The sequence below is a fragment of the Lathamus discolor genome, chromosome 21, assembly GCF_037157495.1.
Source record: "Lathamus discolor isolate bLatDis1 chromosome 21, bLatDis1.hap1, whole genome shotgun sequence".
Taxonomy (NCBI): Eukaryota; Metazoa; Chordata; class Aves; order Psittaciformes; family Psittacidae; genus Lathamus; species Lathamus discolor.
In genome coordinates, this window is record NC_088904.1 from 4,556,647 (window position 1) to 4,580,667 (window position 24,021).

General features: G+C 43.8%; 2 protein-coding genes across 8 annotated transcripts in view; one reads left to right on the plus strand and one right to left on the minus strand.

Moving 5' to 3' along the window:
* COMP (cartilage oligomeric matrix protein) overlaps positions 1–622 on the minus strand; it is a 36,920-nt gene extending 36,298 nt beyond the window's left edge. For all 6 annotated transcript variants that reach the window (XM_065699811.1, XM_065699806.1, XM_065699810.1 and 3 more), the window contains exon 1: positions 390–622. The gene's annotated coding sequence lies outside the window, so the exon portion shown is untranslated. The remainder of the gene's footprint in view (positions 1–389) is intronic.
* Positions 1–23,447, plus strand: UPF1 (UPF1 RNA helicase and ATPase). 2 transcript variants are annotated; one of them, XM_065699800.1, is made up of 24 exons: positions 1–573; positions 6,377–6,519; positions 6,957–7,046; positions 7,554–7,721; positions 8,602–8,782; positions 9,375–9,536; positions 10,191–10,275; positions 10,451–10,549; positions 10,741–10,858; positions 11,676–11,835; positions 11,930–12,048; positions 12,323–12,487; positions 12,704–12,818; positions 13,011–13,154; positions 14,728–14,941; positions 15,156–15,273; positions 16,902–17,058; positions 18,044–18,186; positions 18,887–19,061; positions 19,754–19,835; positions 20,397–20,558; positions 21,181–21,398; positions 21,811–21,933; positions 22,044–23,447. In XM_065699800.1, the coding sequence occupies exons 1-23, from the start codon at positions 349–351 to the stop codon at positions 21,928–21,930; spliced, it is 3,363 nt and encodes a 1,120-aa protein (XP_065555872.1). In that variant the 5' UTR covers positions 1–348; the 3' UTR covers positions 21,931–21,933; positions 22,044–23,447. The 2 variants fall into 2 exon arrangements, with proteins under 2 accessions (XP_065555872.1, XP_065555873.1); XM_065699801.1 differs by having other exon boundaries at positions 2–573; positions 10,750–10,858.
* The last annotated feature ends 574 nt before the right edge of the window (positions 23,448–24,021 follow it).

Below are 24,021 nucleotides of genomic sequence, written 5' to 3' on the forward strand. Positions count from 1 at the left end.
GTCACCGCTCCTGGCCTGGCGCGCGGCGGCGGCAGCGGCCGGACCGTCCCGCTCGCAGCGCCTCGGGGCTCGCTCCTCCCCCGGCGCCCGCCCGCCCGCCGCTTCGGCCGCTTCTCTCCGCCGTTGGCTCCGGTCGCGAGGGGCCGCCCGAGCCGGGGCGAGGGGGGGGTTGGTGTGCGGCGGCGGCGGGCTCGTTGTTGGCCGGCTCTCGCGGCCTGGTGCGCGCAGCGGATCCTGCCGCTCGCGTAGCGCGGCGCCCGGGCTCCCTGAGGTGAGGCTCGGGCGAAGAGAGGGGGGGGGCGGGCGGGTGGGGAAGAGCCACTTCTCCTCACCGCCGCCGCCGCCGCCATGAGCGTGGAGGCGTATGGCCCCAGCTCGCAGACCCTCACCTTTCTGGACACCGAGGAGGCCGAGCTGCTCGGCGCCGACACGCAGGGATCCGAGTTCGAGTTCACCGACTTCACTCTCCCCAGCCAGACCCAGACCCCGCCCGGGCCCGGGCAGGCTGGGCCGGGACAGGGCCAAGGCCCCCCCGGAGCGGGGCAGGGACCGCCGGTTCCGATCGAAGCGCAGGTGAGCCCGGGACTGGGGGTGTGTCGCGGGGGGGGTGAGGGAGGGGGTCAGGGCGGCTCCGCCACCGGGCGTGTTGGGGGGGAGTCCGGAAGGGGAGGGCGGGCCCGGCCGTGGGGCCGGCGAGGGGAAGCCCTGGGCGGGTTGCGGGGTTGGGCGCTCTGCCCCCGGCCGTGCCGGACGGGGAAGTGGAAGCCGCGTGTGGCTGTGAGCTTGCCCCGCCGGAGGCTGGCGGCCCGCTGCCGGCACAGCGCGGCCGGGAACGGGCCTGGCCACGGGAGTGCGGGGACAGCGCCCTGAGGCAACCGGTTGTACGCTGGTAAAGCCGGCGGAGTCCGTGGCTGTGTCGTGACAGTTGTGCTGCTCTTCGATGTGATGTTGAAGTTAGAAACGCTTCGGGATGTTGCTTCCGATTCTTTTGCTCTGTAAAACAAGCACAGCGATAGGTAGCATTTGATTACCAAATGTTGGGTGCTGAGGAAATTCAGCTTTATTTCCTTTAGTTTCTTTATTTCTGTGACTAAAAGCAAAATGTGCTTTTTAGTATTACTGCTATTTTTATCGTGCTTTGCCACCTTTGCTGCTGCATGGTTGCTGGGCTGGTCTGTTTGGGTTTACTTGGGAGTGACAGTTGATACTGTCTTGAGGTTTAAATTCAGAGGTCTGGCTCCTCATAGCATAAAAAGAGGTGGGTTTTGTTTTTTTTTAATATACCCCGTTGGTATTTGCTACATACATGTATTTAACAATTCACAAAAGTAAAAGTTGTATATGCTGCACATGGAGACTATACCTGTCACTGCTGCATCGTGACTGTAGTAAAAACCAAAACCCTGAAGAATTCCTTCATGTTTTTTAAAAAGTTGAACTCTTTTCCGTTTAAAGACCATGGACTGTTTTAAGGTTTTTTGCATCTTTGTGTGGTCCTGTTATTAACAATTAAATGCACCTTATCCACATTTTAAAGGGTGAGTTGAAATGCTTTAGATAAGTTTTGAATCCTGAACCAAACACAGTTTGGGCAGGCTCGATTTCCCATTTCCTTGCACAAGCTGATGTATCAGGGTCTGTGAAAAATCCAGTTGTGGATAGAGAAGTGAGCAAATGGCAGAATCCAGCGTGTGCAGGTGCTGAGAGCCTGCAGGTGGTATTATCCCATCCTGGCTATGTTGGATTTATCCCAGGCTGAATTGAAGGACTCTCTTGTACTCAGCACACAGCCTGGGCGTAGCTGCTGTGCCGTGACTTGCTCCGAGTTAGCGTGTGCCTGAGACAGACTCAGTGATGGGGATCCCATGGACTGTTTAATTTCTGTTTACTCACAGCTTTTGCATTTGGCTTTGGTAGGCTTCATCCAGTTTGAGCACTGGGATATCAGGATTACTTAATAGCAGTAGTAAAACCTTGCCTGTGTACAGTTAGGCTACACATCAATTGATTAAAAAGGCAGTTTTAATTAAATCCTTTTTTTTTTTTTAAGCTTTAATGAGTTGTGATCATTCCAGATCTCACAATAGACAACATGTGGCCAGAAGAAGAAGAAAAACCACCCTAAAATAAGCCTCATAAGCTAGAAGACCAGACAAGAGGATTAATTTGTCCTTTTGCCTAAACATGTTTGAAAAAGCTTTGAAGTAAAAAGGGGGGAAAAAAGTAGCTGGAGAGTACATTCAGGTACTGGTGTGTTTGTACCCATCCAGCCTGGCAAGAAGGGGCTTATTTATTACATTTTTAAAGCTGAGTGTGTTTGTGATACTTCCACAAACTTTTGTGGTCAGCCTGATCCCCGTTTTGACTAGAAATGTAAGTTTTGGGGAGGGTTGGGAGAGAACTATTGCAAGCAGATCTCTGAAGTGAGAGAAGTGTAATATCCTCCTGAGCTGAAGCACAGCAAACCCCAGCTCCCTGGAGCTGTTCAGACTTGTACCTTGCAACGGTCTCAGGAGTGATAAGATCAGAAATTAAGTGTTTTTTAAAGATTCTGGGGGAAATCCTGCTGCCTTCAACAAATAATTTAAACTTGTTACAGGTTTTGGCAGGGGACGTGCTAAATGATAACTTCTAAGGCCTTAAAATTGATCACATTCATGTATTGTCACTGATTATAAGTAAAGCTGCTTGAGTAAATAATGTGTATTTAAAGCTGGTGAACATTGGAGGGATGTACTTTTACTCTGCTGTTTCATACTCTGGTATCATTTTAGTGTCCTAGAGTTTAAAAAGATGAGCAATTCAGAGCACCTGATTTCTTGAATAAAGTGATTAATTCAGACAGTCTGTAAGAGCTTCCATTCCCAATGTACATTTAACTAATAGTTTAAGAGGATGTTGTTACAATTGATTAGTGTCTGACTGACAAGAGTGAGCAGTCGGGAGCACAGAACCATGTCCACTGTGTTCTCTTCAGGAAACTTAATCTCCATTGTTTACATATGATTAAAATCAAACCTGAGAATTGATTTTTCTGAATATTTTAAGACCAATTCTGATTTCTGCCTAATGTTTTTCACTCTTCCAGGTAAACACTTAGGGATGATGCTCAGAAGTAGTCATATACTCAGTGGGTCAGTGCTGAGCAAGACGCATGGTGTTGATGTGTTAGTTAAGCTGTTGCAGCAGTGGTTGAAGGAGGCTGGGGCAGCTATTAGAGTTGTGGTCTAGACTACGGGGGCTGGATTTAACTTCCAGTTCTAACAAAGACTTTTTGTCTTGGCAAAATAACCTTCTCGCTGTTGCTCAGGTCCCATCTGGAAATACAACTTACTCCTCACTGTTTTGGAGGTGCTGTGGGAATGACTGTTCTGCATAGTAGCCACTTCCTTATTTTGAAAGGGAAAGCAAACAGTATAAGAGATTATAATAAGGTACAGTAAATAGTCTCTAGCTTTAATATAAAGAATCTACAAATAACAAATAGGTGGGTTATTTGTGCAAGTCCAGAAGTGTGTATTTTTTTTTCCTCAAGCATGAGAAGGAAATGACCTGAATTGGGACAGTGTGACAGGGTGCCCTGCTGTGACTGTGCCATGTCGAAGGGCATTGCAGTCCTGGAGCAGGAGTATTCTTCTAGCAAAATACCTACTTAACTGCAGTAAGTTTTCTTGTTCCAGCTTGAATGCACCACTTTAGAGCAGATGTAGCTGTGTTCACCTGGGGATGAGCTCCTGATGCAGGTGGGCTGTGTTAGTCAGAAGCACCAGGAGAAGCTGAGAGGGTTGTATTCTGTTACTACTGATTTAGGGCCTCGCTTACACATGGTTGAAGGAAGCCACTACATAGTCTGGTTTACTGTTCTGTTACTCAGTTCTCTGGGCCTTTACTGTTGTCCCTTGACCAGTATTTTAGAGGCCAAAAAGGGAGCAATGGAGGGAGCAGTACCTTGGTGATGGTTTCAGAGCACCTCGGTGTTCCTCACATTACTGTAGCTGTTGAACTTGCTGTGCTGGAAGTTTCAGTCGACACTTTTAAAATAAATAAGACACCCCCCTCAGCTTGTACAACAGTTGATGGTGCCAGATTGTTAATGACATGCATATAGGCTAACATCACAGTAGGTTCAGAAGAATAGTTACTCACTTCCTCATTGTCTGCCTGCCAAGGCTGAGTATTTCCACAGTCACAGGTGACATCATTCTGCCTAACTTAGGAAGGATTGGCGCTCCCTGAGGTGTAACTAACACAGTCACCTGGTGCAGAAGTACACAAATAACTTGCAGTTGTAGGTTTTTGAGTTTCTGCCTAAAAAACTTTGCAATTTTATTACTGCTCAGCAATCCATTTTTTTCTGAGCACCCAAAAAAAATTTGTTAAAGCTATCAGCTGCTGTGTATAATAATTATATATGTGTGTGTTATGGCCTGATAGAGGTACACCTGTGAATGCTTGGTGTTTGTGCCTCCAAGACGTTCAGATTAACTTAAGACTTTGGAATTCCACCTATTCCATGTTCAGTTAGTAAGTTATCTTCATACTTTGTAAAATGGCACTATCTGTTTAAAATGGATTTGTATCTTCAAACATCTGTGGAAGTGCTGTTACACAGCAAGCTGGTTGGGTTTGGGTTCATCATACTCATGGCTTATTACATGCTGCGGCAGTTCCTTTTTCCCTCTGCTGCTTTTGCACACTCTGAGCACACTCTGTGCTGATGGTTCCTCTTAGCTGATTCTTCCTATTAAAAGCCAGTACTTGGAGGTAATATCCATAGAAAGTCAAACCATTTAGATTGTGTTTTATAAATGCAACTCATTTCATTTGGAGATAATGAAACAAAGCTGCTGTCATTGAGTCCAGGTCTTACTGCTGAGGGCAAATGTGAAGTGGCTTCCACTTATTTTAATTTTAACTCTTGCAAGTGGCTGTTAAATTTTAATGTGCAGTACTGACACTGGCTGGCATGGAACCTGAATGAGGCTCTCAGAGAAGTATGCTTCTTTGGATTTGCTGCTGAGTTCTGGTTTTAAAATGCTACAGCAACTATTTTTATCAAATTTATTTTAATAAAGATTTAGCATTCTCCTTACTGGGGGCAGCTTTCTCATCTCTTGCAGAGAATTAACTTACAGATACCAGATAAATTGCATTAAATGTCTAAGTGCAAGAGAGTTATTAAATACTGTATCAGTAGACAAAGGCCTTGAGTGATTCTTATGCTCCCATTTATTAGATAGTTAAACTTTCAGAAATAAATCTCATCCTAACCCAGTACCTCTAAAAACATTGAGGAGGGGTTTAATACAGTAGAGAAACTACCTCAGAGCACTCCTCTTGAATGCTTTGTCAGCATTATGTTAACCATTGCAGGCATTCTGGTGGTCCTTTTTCCACTCAAAATTAACATGGATTGTGGGACACTTCCCTCTTCAGGTTTTAGTAAGAATCTAAGGATCAAGTGACTGAATGAACACATTTTTTTTTGGGAGGGAGGCCCAGGGGGCAATGGTATGCCCAGATCTACTCTGTGATATTCCCACTTCTTGATGCTCCTTTCTGGTGGTGAGCACTCTCTGCTCAGAATTGCCAAAGTGCAGTTATTTTTAACAGGAGAGGTGCTTGGTGTGTAAAACCTGCTGACACAGCACCAAATGGTGCAGAACTTCATGGTTCTGGCAGTGTATCCTCAGTGGAAAGAGCACCTGGTTTGTATGTGCTGCATTAGCTCCTCGATCTCTGAAGCATGGTGCCCTGAAACTGGAGCTGCATTACAGGGTTTGCACTTCTGCAGTTTAGGAAATTGTGTCATATATAAACCAAACTGATAGTTATGCAATTTTGTGAAATTAGGTGTATATGAGAACAAGCTTCTTGATTTCTTGCGCTCTGTTGTCCAAGTGTCATGAAGTTGTGCTTCTGATATCTTGGAGGTGGGAACAAAATTGATCAGTGGATAGACAACAGCAGAAATAGGTGAGGAATGTCCTATTCAATAAAGATCCTGGTTTCAGATGGATTTCTGGAATAAAATGCAGGATGAAAAAATCCCAACTTTTGATACTGCTGGAATTGTTTAAATGGAATTTGGTGTGTTGCGTAAGATGCAAAAATGTCAGTGCAGAAGAGCAATATCCTTTGTTAACTTTTTTTTACTTACCAGTTGGAGTTTAAATAGTCCTGTAAAATAGGAACTAGTGAAGCGGATACTGATGCTATAACTGGGATGTGTTTCAGCTCCTTTCAGCACTTTCCTTTTGAGATTTGCCAAATGAAACCCAAATTTTTGCTGTGAGGAGTGGGGATTATTGTCCTTGCCTTCATGTTGTGGACTGTATTTTGGTTGTATAACTTAAGCACTGACCTTGTATTTCAGGTAAATGGACCTGATGGCATTCTCCAGAATGGAGCTGTGGATGATAATGTGGCTAAAACCAGCCAGCTTCTGGCAGAGTTGAATTTTGAAGAAGATGAAGAAGATACTTATTACACAAAGGACCTTCCTGTGCACGCTTGCAGGTAAGACCTGAGGTTTGCCCCAGGCTTGTTATTTCCAGAAGGCAGCAGCACTTTGTGGCAGTGAAAGGTGTATGCTTAGAGGATTTTGGGTTTTGAGAGCAACTTCTTTGAGACAGCCATGTAGTGGTAGGAGAATGGTGCCCTCTGGTGAGCTCTTTTGGATACTTAGGGCTGCCTTGTCCAGCAGGTTTTGGGCTTCCCTTGAGGAATAAGTAGAAAGTTAAGCCAACCTAAGGATGGCAATGATGGGAAGTGTTGAAATACCTGTGACTCAGAACAGAAGTTTAGCTTGTGTCTGATGCTTTTAGCAACACTTGTGTTACCTAATTTTCCCTTCCCTGTGATTTTGGACAATGCCACACAGTTTAAATGTTGTGTTTGAGTTTTCCTATAAGCAAGTACTCAATCACTCCCTGTTTTTTCACTTGTAATTCCAGTTACTGTGGCATCCATGACCCTGCTTGTGTGGTTTACTGCAACACCAGCAAAAAGTGGTTCTGTAACGGGCGTGGAAATACATCTGGCAGGTAAATAACAATTACAGTCTTGCTTCCAGAGTGGGTTTGTTCTGAAGTGATGTGGTGGCTGTGACTTAGGTTTTAGTGATAATCAGAGTCTGGTGACTTCAGTTTGAACCTCCAGCTGCCTTTGTAGCTTGCTGCTGTTACCATCTTAGACCTCAGTCTCATCTGAATCACTTTTGTGAAGTGAGCTTGATACTGCTTCCCTCATCGTGTCTTCCTGTGAAGCACCTCTTGATCTGTGGAGCTTTGGGAGCCTTCTTTCAATTACCAGGACCATAAAAGAAAGTTTTACATGTTTCCTATTCTTTCATACTCTGTACCTTAAAGCATTCATGCACTGAGAAACCACTGAAACTGTGTTAGTATCTGTGCTTGTATCTTACAAATGTCTGCCACAGTATAAATTGATTTTTGTTTGTGTCTTTTAATAATTTAGCTGGTATATTAAGTTAGGAGTAAATATGATTTTCCTATTGAATGAGTACAAATATATGTCCTCTTTGATTTCAGCCACATTGTTAATCATCTTGTGAGAGCGAAGTGCAAGGAGGTGACTCTCCATAAGGATGGGCCTCTAGGAGAGACCGTCTTGGAATGTTACAACTGTGGATGTCGTAATGTGTTTCTCCTGGGCTTTATTCCAGCTAAGGCAGACTCTGTAGTGGTTTTGCTGTGCAGGTGAGAGAATGCCTTTGTTAGCATGTTTGTGGCAAGTTTGTTCCATAAGCTGTTTTCTAAATGGTGATGCTTGGTTTTATGTTGTACCAAAATATATTTTATGCTCTAATTTGACACCATTTTTTCCTTCAGATGGGTGGTATACAAGTAGATAATCACTTAAGGAGCATTCTGTTATGCTGGGCAATTGTCTTGGTTCCAGAGAAAAGTATTTACCTGAAGTGAAGCAGTCCTTAATGGAAGAAAGGTGGTTTTCCCCTTTTCTAAAACTGTGGTTTTTCAGACTTGGAAGAGTAACAGATCAGTTCAGGAAAAGACTCTGGAGCCCTACTGGAGCAGTGACTCTATTACACAATATGTTCTTTCTGTCAGCTCATAGAATCATTTGAAGACAACAGTAAATTGGAAATTGTTCTCTGATAGGTTCTATCAGAAATCATTATTTTATTTTTCTGTATTTTAATTAAATGCTGTCACCATGTATTTGACAATAGAAGGTGCATTTCTACGGAATGAGTTCTTCTATTTGTCTAAACAACAGATGGGAAGTATTCCCAAGTGTTTTCTGATATATTATGTATGTGCGTGATGTTAATGGACTGTAACACTTCCAAAGGTGAGTGTCTCATTTTATACTTTAGATGTTACAATTTTCAGTTCTAGAAACACTCAACACTGTTTAAAATCCTGAGCCTTCCCAGTGCTGAAACAGCAGAAAAAGGAACCAAAAGATGAATTGTCCCAGCAGGTTATAGGGTGGGATTGTTTTCTCCTTTTGACCGAGATATTTGAGTTGTTTCAGGAGCATGATAAACCTAGTAACAGACTTTTTCTTACACTTGTCTAATTTAACAATTTTTCCAATGTTTTGGTTGTGCAGGCAGCCATGTGCCAGCCAGAGCAGTTTAAAGGATATTAACTGGGACAGTTCACAGTGGCAGCCTCTTATCCAAGATCGTTGTTTCCTTTCATGGCTGGTGAAGATTCCATCTGAACAGGAGCAGCTGAGAGCCCGTCAGATTACAGCTCAGCAAATTAACAAACTGGAAGAACTTTGGAAGGTATGTGCTGCTTTTCAAATACTCATTATATTTTACCAAGTGCTAACTTTTTGTTTTTATGAAGGAAGGACAAGATTATTTTAGCAACTGTATAAGGCAGGGAACATGCTTAAATCACATGAGGTTTAAATGCTGCAGGTTTGACAAACAGTGCAACTGGGAATTGATGAAAGCATTCAGGAAACTCTTTATCAAAGTAGAAGAGTTTTGTCTTTGGGTTCTTCAGCTCTGTTCAAGTTGCACTGTCAGGCAGTCTGAAAAAAACAACTTTCCTTCCCCATATCAAGTCTTTCACTTGCTTTTGCTTTATGTGGTGACTAGCTGAGTAGGGAACTCTTCATTCATGCTTAGTATTCAGCTGTTGTTTTCTGAGAGGTTTTCCTGTATGTTCTTTAAAGCATAATAAAACTGACTGGATGTGAGTATGACATACAATGTCTGGGTGTAGTGTTAACACCATGACATGCTTATACCTTGATATAACTTCCTGTAGTAGTAGAACACAGTGTTATCAGTCATGTTGCACAGTGAATACTTGACACTTGTTTATACTTAAAACTTTGAAATAAACTGCTTGGGCCTCAAATTCTAGGAAAATCCATCTGCAACCCTTGAGGATTTGGAAAAGCCTGGTGTTGATGAAGAACCACAGCATGTCCTGCTTAGATATGAAGATGCTTATCAATACCAAAATATCTTTGGTCCTCTGGTCAAGCTTGAGGCAGACTATGACAAGAAACTCAAGGAGTCTCAGGTAATACACTTGAAATATGCCTATTTGAGGGGGCTTCTGACCAATTCTCTGGTGTCAAGTGTATGCTTGTTGTTAACAGCATAGAAATAGATGTGAAATTCAAGTGAAATAGATGTCTTTATTACAATACTATTACATCACAGTAACTATAGTAGTAATAGTAATGTCTGATAGCAGGGAGAGGAAAGGAGAAAATTCTCAAACTGAGGCTTTAAAAAAACAGCTTGAAACACTTGGAAATTTCTATATTTTGTGTTGAAAATTTCATCTTTCCAAGAGCCATATTTTATTGTAAAACTGCAACTTGGCCACCTTATGTTATCCTAACCTGCTGTTACCTTTGTCAGAGCTTCCAGTCACACCTGAACTGTGTGCAAGCACTTCATGAAGGTTTTAAAAGGTGGGGGGGGAGAGAATAATGCAGGTGCTGATTAGGACTTTGTTCTCATTAACTAAGTAGCTCCTGTTGAGCAGAGTTGTCTTCTGCAGATGGTGTGATCTCAGGCCATAGGAATAAATATCAATATTTGTCTCTGCTGTGACACTGGAAGAGCAAGTTTTCATTTCTCCACTGTTTTGAAGTAGAGGACAGTGAGGATTGTACGAGTTAGCAGCTTTTTAAGAACCTAATGAATGTCTTTTCTTTACTATTAGACCCAAGATAACATCACAGTCAGATGGGACCTGGGCTTGAACAAGAAAAGAATTGCCTATTTCACTTTGCCAAAGACTGATTCGGGTAATGACGCTTTGATTGTATGTTTTGTTTGGGTTGTTTTATGCCTGGTTGAATAATATTAGTGTTCAGAGAACTCTTCTGGTCCGGCCTGGGATATAAGATAGTATTGTGTTGGTTTTGATTTGGGAGGTGGTTGTTTGGTGAATATTTGAGAACATTTTTCCTTCCTTTGTAGATATGCGTCTTATGCAAGGAGATGAGATCTGTCTGAGGTATAAAGGAGACCTGGCCCCTTTGTGGAAAGGAATTGGTCATGTTATCAAAGTTCCTGATAGTATCCTTTACTTCATGAGCCTTCGGAAAGGCTTAGTGGAAGGTTGAATCCATTCTCTGAGAAATCAGTAAACGTGTCCAAAAGTAATTTTGAGCTAATTTTTAATTTGTCACGGGGGGGGTGTGCTAAAATAATACCAAAATTGGGAAAAATACAACAGAGAAGTTTGCTGCAGATTACTACTTAACGAGGTTCTACAGATTATGGTGATGAGATAGCCATTGAGCTGAGGAGCAGCGTGGGAGCGCCTGTGGAAGTCACTCATAACTTCCAAGTGGATTTTGTATGGAAGTCAACTTCATTTGACAGGTATTGAGAAAGGACTTCAGAACTGAGCACATAATGGGTGCAGTTGGTGTGTGTGTATTTTCCTTTACCTTCAGAGGGAATCCTTGAACAGGAAAAGTTGTATTGTTTGATGAGGCTAGGAGTCAGGAATCTGAGTGTGCCCAGTGTATCGAGTCTGTACATGTGATATCTAGCTTATAGAGCAACAGGTCTGACTTTCAGGAGAAACTGCTTTAACCTGAATGCCACCAAACTGTCAGTTTTTTCTCATTTTCGAAGGCATGCTTAAGATATGTTGCAAATACATCCAGGGTGGCGGGGGGGTGGAATTTACCTTGTGTTCAGTAATACCTGGGATGTAAAAAGAACTGTCTTCAGCTTCCTGAATACTGCTCCATCATGAAATGCTCTCTGATTTTAATTGGCATTCCTAGACTTTGAATTGCTTTAACTAGCTGAAATTTCAAGGCATTTGAGTTGGCTGTTGGGTCAGTAGACTCCAGAGATGTCTGTACTGCATTTTGTAAGATAGGAGCTGGTTTGTAATCCTGAGGTACACCAAATACAATTTTTCATCAAATCATAGACCTAAAATTACTGTCTGATGTTTTGCTACAGATTTTTCTGGTTATAATACTTTAGTATGAGGAGAAAACCTGTGTTCTCACAAGTCTTCATTTCTATCTCTAAATTCTGTTAGTAAGTCTTCCACATTGCTTTTTTCCCAAGGTATATTTTGCATCTGCTGTCTGATTAACCTTTGTGTAGGACATTTGTGGATAGTTGTAATTGAGGTCATACTGATTCTGGGGTGTTTTCTGTCCTTCCTTTATTTCAGAATGCAGAGTGCTTTAAAAACATTCGCTGTGGATGAGACCTCAGTGTCTGGGTACATCTATCACAAGCTATTAGGTCATGAGGTGGAAGATGTAATTATTAAATGCCAGTTGCCAAAGCGCTTTACAGCACAAGGACTTCCTGATCTCAACCATTCTCAGGTAACCTCATCTTTTTACTATACACAGAAGAGAAAGGATTTATGAATAGAGCTTGAACATCTTTGTAACTTCCTGTGCATTGAATACTGAATAGGTTTATGCTGTGAAGACTGTCCTGCAGCGTCCTCTGAGCCTTATTCAGGGTCCTCCTGGTACCGGAAAGACAGTGACATCAGCCACAATTGTCTATCATCTGGCTAGACAGGGCAACGGGTAAGAACTGTTCTCACTGAATCCTGTATGTATGAGGTTATTTTATTAATGATCAAAGAAATAGCTTAATTTTAAAATAAAAATAATTTGTATCACTGAACTAGAAAGGCTTTTTACAAGTATATTTTTTCTGGGAAGACTTGTGCTTATTTCAGAAAACATTCTTCCCCAGTGTATTTTTTGAAAACCTCTGTTGGAGCACAGTATTTTATTGCAAGTCTAATAGAAACAAATTTACAGCTCATTGAGACTTTTTGCTTCATATTTTCCCAAGGCCTGTGTTAGTCTGTGCTCCGAGTAACATCGCTGTGGATCAGTTGACTGAGAAGATCCATCAAACTGGACTGAAAGTGGTTCGTCTGTGTGCCAAAAGTCGTGAGGCAATTGACTCTCCTGTCTCCTTCTTGGCATTGCATAACCAGATCAGGAACATGGATAGGTAAGAAATGGTTGAAAGGAGCAGGGGAACAAAAAAAACCCAACTGAAGTGTTGTGATGGACACCACTGATGAACTGTGTCATGGTGACAACGTGTATCTGCTTGGTGATAACTTCTTTGCTCTATACTTGTGTCCTGTTTAGTTTTATGCATGAGTTCCACTGGAATCCTACGAAGTTGTTTATTAGGCCATAAAGCAAAATTCCTTTTTTGCAGCATGCCAGAACTTCAGAAACTGCAGCAGCTTAAAGATGAAACTGGAGAACTGTCATCTGCTGATGAGAAACGCTACCGGGCACTGAAACGAACAGCAGAGCGGGAGTTACTTATGGTAAGGTGCATTGGTTCTAGTAGCTTAAATAATTGCCTTCGTCCACTGGAGGCTTGGCTGCAATTTGGTGGTGGAGATGAGAGTACAGCTTAACTTTGGGAGATTGTTGGAACGATGTTGGATACTCCTCCATGTAGAAATACTGGCTGTTGATACCCTACTTGATTAATCTTAGTTGTATTTCTGTCTCAGAACGCAGATGTGATTTGTTGCACATGTGTGGGAGCTGGTGACCCAAGGCTTGCAAAGATGCAGTTCCGCTCCATTCTGATCGATGAAAGCACACAGGCCACTGAGCCAGAGTGCATGGTGCCAGTGGTGCTGGGAGCAAAGCAGGTAGGAGCTGTTGGACTTGATTAAAGAAAATCTCATTAAATTTTATGAATAGAGGAAGTAGCAGCAAGCAGCAACATTCACACTGTGGGCATACAAAAAAATAAAATCCTTTTGTGGAAGATGCTTCCATACTACAAGTAGAAGCATCTTTGTCTTAGTCCTCTTGGTTTTCCGTTTCCATGCATAATCTTTGCTTAGAACATGTTGGTACTATTGGAACAACCATAGAATTATAGAATAGTTAGGGTTGGAAAGGACCTTAAGATCATCCAGTTCCAACTCCTCTGCCATGGGCAGGGACACCCCACACTAAACCATGTTACCTGAGGCTCTGTCCAACCTGGCCTTGAACACCACCAGGGATGGCGCATTCACAACTTCCTTGGGCAACCCATTCCAGTGCTTCACCATCCTCACAGTAAAGAACTTCCTCCTTATATCAAATCTAAACATCCCCAGTTTAAGTTTTAACCCATTACCCCTTGCCCTGTCACTACAGTCCCTAATGAAGAGTCCCTCCCCAGCATCTCTATAGCCCCCCTTCAGATACTGGAAGGCTGCTCTGAGGTCTCCATGCAGCCTTCTCTTCTCCAGGCTGAACAGCCCCAGCTTTCTCAGCCTGTCTTCATACAGAAGGTGCTGCAGCCCCTGATCATCCTCATGGCCTCCTCTGGACTTGTTCCAACAGTTCGTGTCGTTTTTATGTCAAGGACACCAGAACTGTACACAGTGCTGCAAGCAAGGTCTCACAAGAGCAGAGGGGCAGGACCACCTCCTTTAACCTGCTGGTCATGCTCCTTTTGATGCAGCCCAGGATACAGTTGGTTTTGGGGCTGTGAGCGCACACTGAAGTCGGCTCATGTTCAGGTTCTCATCAAACGACACCTCCAAGTCCTTCTCTGCAGGGCTGCTCTGGATCTCTTCTCTGCCCAGCCTGTAGCTGTGCCTGGGATTGCTCCGACCCAGGTGCAGGACCTTGCACTTGGCATGGTTAAACTTCATAAGGTTGGCATCAAGCCCACCTCACAAGTGTGTCAAGGTCCCTCTGGATGATATCCCTTCCCTCCAGCGTGTCAACCGAACCACACAGCTTGGTGTCATCGACAAACTTGTTGGGGGCTCACTCAATCCCACTGTCCATGTCAGCAGCAAAGATGTTGAACAAGATCGGTCCCAGCACTGATCCCTGAGGGACATTGCTCGTTACTGGTCTCCAATTGGGCATTGAGCCATTGACCACAACTCTTGGCATGCAGCCATCCAGCCAGTTCTTTACCTACCCACTGAGTGGTCCATCTGTCAAATTGATGTCTCTCCAATTTAGAGACTAGGACATGTCATGCGGGACAATATCAGACGCTAGAGACTGAATAAGATTTTACTTGAAGATGACGAGCCGAAAAGCTAGTTGACACTAAAGATTTATAAATGTGAGATTAGCTCTGAAGCTTATTGCAAGTCAGACTAGTTAGTTCCTAATATATTTTATAGCAGGATATTGCTGTTGTTTCTAGGTACTGGGCAAGTTTCAGAAAATAGAAACTTACAGGTCTACCAACTTCCTTTTCCACAGCTTATTCTTGTGGGTGACCACTGCCAGCTTGGTCCTGTTGTGATGTGTAAGAAAGCTGCCAAGGCTGGGCTGTCTCAGAGCCTCTTTGAGAGGCTGGTGGTGCTGGGGATCCGGCCGATCCGCCTGCAGGTCCAGTACCGCATGCATCCTGCACTTAGTGCTTTCCCATCCAACATCTTCTATGAGGGTTCACTCCAGAATGGTGTCACTGCAGGTAAGTAAGAACAGTAGTCCTTCAAATTCCTTTCCGTTCCTTAAAGAATCCTTCCTTTCATCCTTCATCTAGATGAGTGTTTTAATACATTCATTTAACGAGACTTGCCACTGCACTTATTTGGAATCTTTAAGGTGCTTTGATATGAAAGTAACATATGTTCTTGCTAGTAAAACAGTGCTAAAAATTGTTTTACTTTCTTCGTGTTCTTCAGCGGACCGTGTGAAGAAAGGGTTCGATTTCCAGTGGCCACAGCCAGATAAACCAATGTTTTTCTATGTTACACAAGGACAGGAAGAAATTGCCAGCTCGGGCACCTCTTACTTAAACAGGTAAAGAAAATTCAGCACCGAGATATAAGCTTACTTAAAAATATATCATCCCAGTGCATCTCATATTGTAAGGGAGATTGTTAGCTGAATGTGTTACTAAACTTATCGCATCCCTTGGAGACGGTCACAAGTACTGAAATCAAGAGAAAGATCAGTATGTGGTTCCCACTGCAGACCAAATATCTAAGAATTTCTTTATCTAGAATTTCTGCAACAAAATTCATAGTATTCCTTATTTTCCATGACTTGGGGTGGCCTTGCCCTGAATAAAGGCATTAACAGCTAACTAAAGGCTTGTGATTTCCAAGAAGAGTTACTGTTTCTATGAAGATGGTATTCAAATGAGCCAGCCCACAGCTGTCAAATGTATCATGTGTTCGGTACACTGTTCAGTGCTGTTTATCCTTATGCTCTGCAGTAGTTCTTCTAAATGAATAAAATGTTATTAGCTATTAACAGCTGTTGATGAAGTTGTTGATGTGCTTTGTATAATCCAAGCTGCTAGCAAGGATGGTGCAGGCTGAGCTGCATCCTGCAGCTGGTTTGCCCTAAACTCTCTTCCCAGTAAATGAAGAGAAAAAGGCATTTCCAGTGGGAGCAGTTCAGATATTAAGTGGGTTGGAATTGTTCTGTGGAGGTGTGCTTTCTTTCACTGGCAGCATAAGGAGCATGGGACAATTAAGTGCCTAATGTGTGGAATGAATTTGGGCCAGCAAGTAAACTGTCTGCAGTTGCAGCAGGAAATGCTGATCAAGTTGCATTTTGAGGCCAGAATTCCAGTAGCTCCTGAAGCAGAGTCTTTAATTTTGGGGTGTGTAAGGGATGAGAATTTAATTATCTTTTGTCTATTCTGGTTTTTTTTGGTGGGGTTTTTTTGTTTGGTTTTTTTTCTGTACATCCCAACTTTTTTTTTTTTTTAAAGTGAGCTTAAAACACTTGCTCCTTTTGGTCACATGCATTTGCTCATGTGCCTGGAAGGAAAACCAGACCAAATAATGAAATATATCTGCTGGGTTATTTTTAATCTGTTTGATGAGCAGCATGTGCAAGACTGAATGCAGCCACCCAGATTGTGCACAAACACACACCACAGCAGTTGGCTGACATGGGGATTGGCCTTAAAAGCATTATATATATAAAACTTTGAAGATAAAGCAAGTGAAGTATCTGTGTTCACAGCAGACAGGGAACGTTTTTAATGATCTCACTCATGAAAGTACATGTGTACATTGAACTCTACTAAGAAGTTCCATCTTGGAATGGTGGCCAGGAAGTCTGGTTGTGTTGGTGAGAAGGTGGATTTATATGTTAAGGAGAAATTTGTGTCATTCTGAGGCTTTTTTTTTTTTTTTTTTTTTTTGAGATGGTCCTTTTGCCCATATTCCTCTGGCTGAGAACATCTGTGCGTGGCCTAAGTCAAGAGCTGATAGTGGTGAATGTTCCTGCAGAGCTGAAGCTGGATTAATCAGAGTGCTCAAGCAGCACAGAATGGTCTTTTTCTTGGAGCAGCTTTGCTGGCAAAGGCCAGCTCAGCATTTGTGTTCAAAGTTTTTCAGACCCATTAGCTTGCAAGAAGTTCAACCTAATGCCTTGATTCTCCTCAGATAAACAAATCTCTTTTTTTCCAGGACGGAAGCTGCCAATGTGGAGAAGATAACTACAAAGCTATTGAAAGCTGGTGCCAAACCAGATCAGATTGGCATTATAACACCTTACGAAGGGCAGCGATCCTATCTGGTGCAGTACATGCAGTTCAGTGGCTCCTTGCATACAAAACTCTACCAGGTACAGAGTGCTTGTGCACATGGGAACACTTGGATTCAGAGAAGCTAGAAAAGTCAGATATTGTGAAACTTCATAATATTTTCATTTGCAGTCTGGCTTCTTAGGCATCAGTCTGTTTATTCTTCAGCAATTTGGGGGGTTTAGTGATCGTGGTTGAAATAGACTGGGGGGAAAGTTTAGGAGGTATCAAATGCCAATAAATGTCAGGGGCGCAGTTGGCCACATAAAGGAGAGTGCGTTGTTACGGACTCTGAAAGGAATGCTCAGTGAGTCCATCCTCTGAGGACTCCTTGAGGCACAGAAAGGAGAGGTCATTAGTGCTTCAGCTGTGGAAAAGCTTCAGTCAGCTTGTGCCTTAAATAAAAGCATCATGCCAGGAGACATGAAGCACCATAAATTCTGATGGATGTACTATTTATTTGCTTGGGAACACATCCTCCCATCAGTGGAAATCGTCTACCAAACATTCAAATTTGTTGCTACAAACAAGGATGTTGTATGTTTAATATAGTCTGTTTTGCAATAGTGAGGACTTGGTCAGTGTTTTCATTGATGGAAAATTTGGTGGAAATACTTTTACTTCTGCCAGGAATGACCTGTCCCTCTGATTCCGGATTCTCAGAGGCTGAGAGCAGCAGTGCTAATTTGGACCTGTTCTACTACGAGGTTTTGGAATAGTCAGAAGTCTTTTTGGCAAAATAGCTAGTAAAGGGATGCTTTCCATAGTGGAAATGCCAGGTTTGGGGAAATGTGAGAACCATAAAGCAGTGAACATAAAAGTAATTTGTCCTAAACTGAGACTGTCTGTTCTCCTTTAGGGAAACTATTTCGTGAGCAGTGGAATTACCAAATCATTTGTCATTACAAAAATAACATTTTCATTAACTGATGGGGACTGCGTGGCCAAGGCAGGTTGTAATGCCTGTTGGTAGCAGAGCTGTTTTGTACTGTGCTTCTGTGATTTACATGTTTTCTTCTGTTTCAGGAAGTGGAAATTGCAAGTGTGGATGCCTTCCAGGGACGAGAAAAGGACTTTATTATCCTTTCTTGTGTGAGGGCCAATGAACACCAAGGGATAGGGTTTCTGAATGACCCCCGGCGTCTTAATGTAGCTCTTACAAGAGCAAGGTAAAGTAAAATTGGGCAAACTCTAATCTATTCTAGAGACCTACTTCAGTCTGCTAAAGCACTGGTACAGACCCACGAACAGATGGTCTGTGTTTTGTGGGTTGTGGGCCCTTTCCCCACCTGGTTTAAGGGAGCCTTGAGTGATTTCCACATTCCCTACAACTTCCAAAAGCAATTTCAACCTAATGAACATTTCCACTTGGCTTCAGTAGTTTGTAGAAGCTGCCATGTTGCTCCCCTTTGTACCCTTCATCTGCTGCTTTACCCTTTCCGGCAACCATTTCTTATCATTTTGCTTCTCTCAATCAGTTTGATTACTGAGAAAGGGTAGTTTGGAATCAACACTGTTGGTTGGCTTCCTTGGGTTCTGCAGGCTTTCCAGCCAATCCAGGGTGGTGGTTGGTTGTGCGCACTGGTGTGTTTGGCAAACCTGCGTAAGGAAGCTTGTGATACTGAGCAATTGGCTGCAGCAGTCTCCTTTCAGGTGTTTTGTCACGCTACAGAAATCATCTGCAGTAAACAAAACAATTGCATCAGGGTTTGTTATACCTACCATGGGCTGCTGTTGGGTGCCCTGATGTGCTGTGGAAGAGGTGGACTTTGAGGCTGTTCTGACATTTAGTCATTGCTTTAGTTTTAGGAAGATGGCTTTAGTTTTAGTCAAAGTTAATTTTACCTTCTCTGTCTGCTGTTGCTACAGGTATGGAGTAATTATTGTTGGGAACCCAAAAGCTCTGTCTAAACAACCACTCTGGAATCACCTGCTGAATTACTACAAGGAGCAGAAGGTGCTGGTGGAGGGACCACTGAACAACCTCCGGGAAAGCCTTATGCAGTTCAGCAAGCCCCGGAAGCTCGTCAACACCATCAACCCAGTAAGTCTCACATGGTTGTGGCATGAAATAATTGGGATTTGATTAATTATAAATGGATGGAATAAACAGTTATCCCCATAGCCTGACACCCCGTAACTTCCCGTTTTTGTTCCCTGGCTAATGCAGTGTGACACAAGTTGCTGCTTCAGCTGTTTGTAAGTTAAGTAGAAAATCCTTTTTGGTGCTTTTTTATAGCTATTTACTGCAAAATTTTATCAGGGGGTAAATTCTGAGGTGAATGAAGCATAAAAGAACTGGTTTGTGTAGAAACGGCAAGCTCATGAGGCATGTTTACTTACACCATTGTACTTAATCCTCAACCTACAAGTTTTATACTTAGTCCTTTAGCATAAGTAGATTTAGGGGAGGGGGCAGCTCAGCAGCCATCACAGGATGGTGGCAGGAATAGAGCAAGGGAAGAACTATCGTCAGAACCTGAAAATAGCCTGAAAATTCATCAAATGTTTCACAGTGTGAGATGGGCTGTAGAATCTTTTCTTTTTCTTGTCATGATGTAGTTGAAATGATAGTTGGATGCTTTCCACGTAGAACAATTACTTTACTCAGCACTTATAAAGTATGCGTGATCCATGGTGTTTTACTGGATTTTTTTACCCAAAATAGCTTATACTGAAGTTGCAGTGCAAAGGTTTCTGTGCAAAGGCTTTGTCTAACTCCTCTAATGCTTCCAGGGTGCCCGTTTCATGACTACTGCCATGTATGATGCACGAGAGGCTATTATTCCAGGATCTGTCTATGACCGGAGCAGTCAAGGTAAAGGAAGCTATCAAAATTAGTATCTTCATAGGTTTTAATTTTTCCTCCCAACAAGCCCATAGGGGCTGGTATTTGGCAAACTTCAAACTTCTAAATGGTTGAAGAGCCACTACAGAAAAATGAGGAATTTAAGAACTGAACATTATATGCCTGGATTTTGCTCTCTGTATATAGGAGCTCTGGTGTCTGCAGAGCAAATGAAAAATGAGGGGAAAGGGAGTGTGTGTGTGTATTTTGGGAGTCATAGAATCATAGAATAGTTAGGGTTGGAAAGGACCTTAAGATCATCTAGTTCCAACCCCCCTGCCATGGGCAGGGACACCTCCCACAGCCTTAGCTGGTGCTGTAAAAGAGTAACTGTGTAGAAATGAGCATGTTACATGAGTATCTGAAATTAAATGTGGAGTAAATGATGAATGGGGAGCACTGGTGGTCCCCGGCAGGGGTAGGTTTGTCCTTTCAAATTCTGCTCCCAAGTTCTCGATTCCTGTCAAAAGCAGGAATATGAATTGCTTTTGAAATGCCTGGCATCACTGTGGCTTTCCCTCCCCTCCCCAGGCCGCCCATCCAACATGTACTTCCAGACCCACGACCAGATCGGGATGATCAGTGCCGGCCCCAGCCACGTCACTGCCATGAACATTCCCATCCCCTTCAACCTGGTGATGCCACCGATGCCGCCGCCGGGGTACTTTGGCCAAGCAAACGGACCAGCCGCAGGTACGGGCTGAGAGGAGCTGGGACAAACCCCATGGGGTAGCTCTGAAGTCAGAGAATGGTTTTTGCTCCTCCTGTGAGAGGAGATGCACTTCTGTTAGTTGTATGGAGAACAAACACAGCAGCACTGCAGCCTCAGTGAGTGTCCCTTTGCTTTGTCTGTGCTGGTGGTTCCAGTACCTGAAGGGGCCTACAGGAAATCTGGAGAGAGACTTCTGACAAGGGCAAAAGTCAAGGGGGAATGGCTTTAACCTGCTAGGGGGGAGACTGAGATGAGCTCTTAGACAGAAGCTCTTCCCTGTGAGGGTGCTGAGGCGCTGGCACAGGGTGCTCAGAGAAGCTGTGAGTTGCCCCATCCCTGGCAGTGTTCAAGGCCAGGTTGGACACAGGGCCTTGGAGCAAGCTGCTGTAGTGGAAAGGGTCCCTGCCCATGACAGGGGTTGGAATTGGATGAGCTTTAAGGTCCTTCCCAATCTGAACCATTCCATTACTTCTCTGCACCACTACATTGAGTACGTACAAAATGTTGCCTCTTGTGAGCAATCAAGTCTTCAGAGAAACAGTTAATTCTCATGTTTGCGTGTCTAAGGCTTCTCACTGCTGGTTGGGATTAACGCTTTTCCAGGACGTGGGGCACCAAAAGGGAAGACTGGTCGTGGTGGGCGCCAGAAAAATCGTTTTGGGATTCCTGGAACTAGTCAGTCAAACCTTCCAAATAGTCAAGCGAGCCAAGATGTGGTTTCCCAGCCCTTCTCCCAGGGTCCACTGACGCAGGGGTATATCTCCATGAGTCAGCCATCACAGATGAGTCAGCCTGGGCTCTCCCAACCCGAATTATCACAGGTAAGTAGGATTTGATGGACACTGGGGTTTATGTTGATGATTCCTGTGCATGCGCATCCTTGTTTCCTAGCACTAAGGAAAATGGAAATTGAAACTATTTTCAAGAACTCATGCTCCTCCCTTTGGTGAACTTCACATACACTTGGGCATAAAGTGCAATGCTGCATGTCTAGACTTTAGCTCAAGCCTTAACTTTGCCCCACTTGCCTGTTCAGCCTCTGGCTATTGCAGAACCCTTTGTATTTATGGGAATTCTGCAGCAGAAAAAGAGTAGATTTAAAAAAATCCCAATGCAACCAAAAAAATCCCCCCCCCCAGCCCCAAAGCTCTGGGCCACTGGGTCCTCTGCTTGCTGAGGGAGCACTTGGGCTGGGTGAGGAGGTAGAGGTTTAACACATGCTTTCATTTTCAGGACAGTTACCTTGGTGATGAGTTTAAATCTCAGATTGACGTGGCGCTGTCACAGGACTCTACTTACCAGGGTGAACGTGCATATCAACATGGTGGAGTGACGGGACTGTCACAGTATTAGAGTGTAAGGCACCCGAGGATCATTCCTCTGCTTCTTCCTCCCTGTTAAAGTTCATTAACGCAGTGTTTGTCTTAGTGACGTCCCTAATGCAGCTTTTGCTTTTTTGCTTTCAGGTTGAGGAAGAAGAGCTAAGCTTGTGTGGAGCTTAGTTCATCAGCATTTTATTCTGGGTAATAAAAAAAATAAAATAAAATGGATACCTGTTTTCCACTGCTAAAACTGAAGCACCACTGTGTGAGAGCAACAGGAGAAAGAAACCAACCAACGGAGAGGAGAGAGAGAAAGGAGCGCGCGAGAGAGCCCACTGCTAAGCTCACTGAGACCAGGAGCCTGACCGGAGAGGAGAGAGCGCACTGAAGGACTGGCTGGCGCCTCACTGGGAAGCAACTCCCCTGAAATGAGTGGTCAGCCGAGTCCCTGCTCCCCCAGTCAACAAGCTCAAGAGAAGGGCCTTAAGCAGGTTTCACTTCATTCCATACTTCTCTTTGCGAGCAGGGCATTACTTTTCAGAGCAGATGGGGAGAGGAAAACCCTCATCTCAGAGTTGTTCTCGTTTTAAAGGGGTACTATTTTAGCAGTAACTGTTTACATTTTAGAAGCAGAGTATCTGAGAGAGAAAGAGAGAGAGTTCCTGACTCAGTGACAGCAAGCCAAGCAGAATCCAGCGGAACATGGCTGATGCTCAACTCTGAGATGCAGGTTTTGTTGTCCAACACTGGCTCTGAAATCCTTAGTGTCATCGTGTCGCCCACATTCTGAACGGGTCTTTCGTGACAAGGTGGTTTTAAAGAGATCCTTTCAAAGGAGCACTGAATTTTTAGAAGTTTGTCTCTGAATTCTTAGTGGTGGACCTGGGGAGATGCTTGTTCTGAGAAGCTTACAAAAAGTTTAAACCAAAACTAAATTAGAGCACCAACCTTGAGAACTTTTCAGTGTGATTTAAAGTTGCAGCAATCAGCCTCTTCTTCCTACATTGGATAGCAGTTAGAGTGACAGGAGCCTGCGCGCTCAAGCGGGAGGAGGGTTTCAAAGTTTTCTGTATGCTTCAATTGGCAACTGTCTGGACTCTACTCTGTGAAAAACAGCCTTTCTGTAAGATGATTTTTGCGCTTGAAAGGGGATGGGTTCCTGTGCCCTTCGGCCTGGAGGAAAAGATGCTAACGGGCCTGCTTGACTCGCTCCCTCAGACCTGGGGAAGAGGTAGTGGAACCTGGGGATTATATTGGTTTTGAAGTAAAGACTCTACAATGTTAATGAAGCAGGTTGGGAAAATGGACAAAGCGGGTGGCTGTTGGAAGGTGGCCTCTGAGAGCTGGGTGGCATTAGAGATACTGGGTCAGGCTTTTTGTGGGGCTTCTTTGGTGCGGAATGCAGGTCGCTGACAGGTTCAGGTGTGAGAACCAAACCCGGAGCCGTGGCCATGGCTGTGCCATCGACGCTGGCTTGAGGAGTAGCTGGAAGTCAGAACTGAAAACAGCACTTAAGAGAAGCCATCCAATTTCAGAGTTGTACCCATGTCTTAAACAAGTCCTATGGGAACACTGGGAGCATTTTAGTTCTGTCTAAACCTTTTTAAAAACAGGGCAGAAAATTGACAATAACCCCCAGCCCCATTTTTATCCAGTCCCCAAATGAGCCGAGCCTCTACCTCCCAATTGGCAACCAACAGTAGTGTGGGATTCACTAACCTGGGTGTTTTTAAAGTCTAAGTTAGCTTTATACTCAAAGGGCTCCGAGTGTTTCTAGTCTTTTTTTGGGGGGGGGGGGGGGGGCGGGGAGGGGGAACTCAGAATACCTCTCATCTGAATGTACTTAAATGACGTAAAAACCCACTTTTTGTAGCTGGGGGGAAGCCCTTTCATCACTGTCCTTTCTGTAGATCGTTGACCTGCTTTCATAACCTGTATTTGCTGTAGTTTTTCAGGAGTGTCTCTCCCCAGTGCAGACCTGGTGTAGCATCCCCACAACCCGTGAGTAGCGAGCACATAACCATGGAGCAGGTGTTCAGGGGGGGTTTTGTTCAGTCCTGCAGCGAGAACTGCAAAAGAAACTTTTCAGAAGTGAAACCCATTCTTTTCTCATCAAAAGCCT

Bases quoted from the DNA above. Each gene is read 5' to 3' on its own strand.
- UPF1 (XM_065699800.1), top strand. From the start codon at position 349: ATGAGCGTGGAGGCGTATGGCCCCAGCTCGCAGACCCTCACCTTTCTG. The intron at 10,550-10,740 runs GTATCCTTTACT...CTACTTAACGAG, and splicing joins TGTTATCAAAGTTCCTGATA to GTTCTACAGATTATGGTGAT. The intron at 12,488-12,703 runs GTAAGAAATGGT...CCTTTTTTGCAG, and splicing joins CAGATCAGGAACATGGATAG to CATGCCAGAACTTCAGAAAC.